The sequence below is a fragment of the Echinococcus granulosus genome (genome assembly GCF_000524195.1).
Source record: "Echinococcus granulosus chromosome Unknown EG_S00078, whole genome shotgun sequence".
NCBI classification, from domain to species: Eukaryota; Metazoa; Platyhelminthes; class Cestoda; order Cyclophyllidea; family Taeniidae; genus Echinococcus; species Echinococcus granulosus.
This window is the reverse complement of record NW_020170458.1, coordinates 377,797-381,496: the sequence shown is the minus strand read 5'-3', so window position 1 is coordinate 381,496 and position 3,700 is coordinate 377,797. Positions and strand designations below refer to the sequence as shown.

Below are 3,700 nucleotides of genomic sequence, written 5' to 3'. Positions count from 1 at the left end.
CCGAGTTGATGGAATGTCCACGTAGTGTTGATAAGCAGTGAGGAACCCTTCGTGATCACATCCAGTCGTTTCCCCCCATTTCCTCCTCCCTACTTTCCTCTCTCACAGACAAAAATTGTCATCACATAGGACACAAAAACAGCATTTTCCGGTAACATGGGCGCAGATTTTCTTGTTGATGCACCTCTTTCCAATTCTTTGGTGTCATTGGTGCTCCTCTGGATTCATGAGATATGTGATGCAGTTCGGTGAGTCTCTGCCAATTCGGACATCCACAGCAGCTAACAAAAGTGTTGTTATTCGCATTAGACTGGGTAAAACTTGTTAAAAATGCTCCCAGAGATACCGCCGCTTGCGTTCTATTCACGACAGCTGGTGTTCACGGAAGTCACTGCACCCCAGTTGTGACTGAAACCTACGGAGACCAAGGCCATCCAAATCAAGACATGAAGTTGCCTCCACTACTTTAGCAATACCATATTTTAGCAACTGGTCAAGGATCACTTAAGTGTCCAGCCTTTGAGACCGCTTTTACCTCTCCTTCACAGCTCTACCACGATTGGTTGCCCAAGGTGAGTGTGATCTCCAAAAGGGCTGTTGCTGCTCTCTCCAATGTTTGTCCCCGACTTCCAGAGACATCCACAGCTGCCGTACAAGAACAGCTTCCACCGTCTGCCCCAGGCCACCCTACTCCGTAAGATTTCCGTTTTCCGCGTTTTTTGGTACGATATTAACAATATCTCTGCCACTGTCACATATACGTGACGCGTCGACTTATCCAATCTAAGACCCAAAGTCACATGTATGTGCCGCGTTCTATGCAACACTTTATATTACCGTTTGCACGTGTCTGTCCGTTGAACAAACCGACGATAGAGGATTGTTAGTGGTCCAACTTTGAGGACTGTTTGTTTCCCCAGCCCCAAAATAGCATGATGTGCCTTCTTGAATTACTGCGTAGCGGGGTGCAACCACGGTTGTCTAGCAAGGCGATTGCCCTTACAATTTATACAAGGAAAACCATATGGAGTGAACGTGCTTGGGGCTCGTGCCAGCAAACTCCACCGAAGAGGAAGGCAACTCATTCTCCCACACGATGGGTGTGGGTTTGTCGGTAGAAAGTTGTCTACCTCCCTACCTCCTTTCCTCCCACGACCATAACAAAACATCATTGTGGAAGGGCTCTGTGACTACAAACAGGAAACATGATGGTGGTAGAGTCTGTGGACTGAGGAGTACTTATTCAGTTACTTATTTTAACAAACTTTGTTTACCTGCGTTCATTTGCAGGCCAAATCTGACATTGACACCTCCAGAACTGACCATTTCCAACAGTCCTCCAAGTCCTGAAGCCATGTCTGATTCTCCCACCGACTTGCCCTCGACGGAGACTGAAGACTCGCCTTCCACCTTCCACAACTTCCATCATCGCACCTCCATGCTCATGTCACCGTTCCCCTCCAGACTGCAAATTCGCTGCATGGATGAAGACGAGGACTTGGCTGTGATTGATCAAGTCAATCGTCGTTTGGCTTTGGGCCAACTGGAACCTTCACTGCCTTGGGTGCCAGTTCCACCAGGGGCTGGACTACTGGGCTACCCACCTTCAACGACTGAACAGTACTCCGAGTCCTTCGCCGAAGCCGCCTTCCAGCACCAGCAGCACCAGGAAATGATGTCATCGATGATGGCGACAGCTGCGACTTCATTGCAGGGTGGACATTGCTTCTTCCCCATGGAAACGACCCTCCCAATTGGAAGTGGCGAATCAGTGCAGTATAATCTGGCAAGTTCAACTCAGAAATAGTCTTTTGGACTTTCACGTTTGCACACTCTGCACAGCATTAAGAGTTGCTTCAGCTGGAAAGATTTAGCAGTGCTGCTGTACACTCATGCAACAGTTTGCCTCACATCTCTACCAGCGCTGAGATTTCCACTTCTGAGGCATTCTCTCAGGGCTGTGAGGAGGAAGGAAAGCAGCCTGTAAGGGTCGTGCTTCATCCAGGAGAGACAATGCCCTCCTCTCAGTCGTACCGAACCGTTTCCTTGTTCTGACATCAACGTCTGTGCCACGACACGAAGAGGTCGAAAATGTGCTTCTCGGATGCATTTACTGCAAATATTTCGGCGGTGGCAGTGGTGTTAAAGCGTGGTCGTCCATGCACTGCGTTGATGCTCGCTTTGTTTCATGAGTGAAACGTCGCATTCCAGCTCGGTCGCTCCTTCAACGCAGTGCGCCATTCAACTCGATTGGGGAAAGATGTTTCAGTGCCCAGAGGAGAGGGCTACTTTTTCCAAATTGCATGAGAAGTTCAGGTGTCGACGAGGTGCATCTCACACTGAGGGTTGCATTCCAGAGCGATTCAAATGAACTGGCCCACAGCACATACACTCCGGTTTTTAGTGAAAGAACACACCTGTCAATTGCTGCGACAGGATGAGTGGACCGACGAACACTGGGGTGGATTGAGAGATGCATGCAGGATAAATGGTTGGATGGATGGCCACAAGATGGGTGGATGGATGGATGGTTGGATGCAGAATGAAGTAATCAACAAAGGTGGGAGAATGGATGGTATGACCCTGGAATTCCGCATGGATGTACTTTCCACATTTTAATTGATGCTCGCAGTGTGGTTGCCACCCATTCAGCTCAACAACAAAGTTTTCTTTCACCAGGTGTTTCAGCCCTTCCAATTTGAATTAGGCTGAACTCATGAACCAGTCCCTCTCCTCTCCCCTTCTTTTGATTGAGACAACCTTAACTCCTGATTCCCCCACCAGATGCTATAAAAGCTACCCCAGGTAAATAAACCGACTTTATAAAGAAGCGATGCAATACCGTTTGAATATCAGTGTCTGCGAATCCCCTCCCACATGGTGGGGGAGAATTTCACTTGGCAATGTCGGTATTTACTCCAGGTCATATTGGGACAAAAATATCTCCACACTGCTATTTTTTCTCTCTTTTACATTGAAATCTAAACATCCTGCCTCATTGACAATGTCACAGTCGTTTTTTATTTCAACGGTATATTGTTGTGATACGACAGGGCTAAATTTTGCCAGTAAGGGCAGCAAAATCATGTGGCTTGGCGAATGACCCCACATCTAGTGTGTTGATACATCGTGGTCAGACTGGCGAAGACCGTGGATGGCTAAAATGACCACTTAAAAGGCACCTTTTTATCACACACTACATCAGTGGGAATTTCGGCTTGAAGTGGAATATCAAATTAAGGTTATTCGGCAGCAATCACCTGCACCTGTGGACATGCTACTCACTTCGGGCGTAAGTAGCATCCACCTTCACACTTTTTTATGTGTTATAGGCCTCGCGAGTCTTTTATCAACCTGAGGGCAACGCACAACTTTCGCCTCCTGTCGAGGATCCTCAAAGTGAGGTGAGAAATTTTTCTGTCAAGTGTCAATTCCTATTGCCTGTTGGTCAATCGTTTGTCCTCGGGTTACCTGTCAGTGCTAAATAACTTCACTTGGAGGTGGAGACAATCTCGTCCATTAAAACCTCTTTTCTTGTAAATGAGAGGCAGCAAAGCTGTTCCCTCATCACCTTCAAAATGGTTTCCAAAATGGATGAGTTGTCATGTCAAGGGTCCAAGTTCATTAGCCACATTCCTTTGATTCCTGGAACCTCCTTTGACGATGCGTTGAACACTAGTGGAATGAGGAAATCAAAACC

At 47.4% G+C, this 3,700-nt stretch overlaps 1 protein-coding gene across 1 annotated transcript; it reads left to right on the top strand. All coding sequences in view use genetic code 11, as the record gives it.

Moving 5' to 3' along the window:
- Window positions 1-156: 156 nt before the first annotated feature.
- On the top strand, window positions 157-3,488 carry EGR_07491 (hypothetical protein; the record flags this gene model as incomplete). The annotated part of the gene is made up of 7 exons (XM_024496740.1): window positions 157-248; window positions 341-404; window positions 549-694; window positions 1,291-1,776; window positions 1,923-1,983; window positions 3,206-3,292; window positions 3,333-3,488. 7 exons carry the CDS (start codon window positions 157-159, stop codon window positions 3,486-3,488), a joined length of 1,092 nt encoding a protein of 363 aa, XP_024348880.1.
- Window positions 3,489-3,700: the final 212 nt, after the last annotated feature.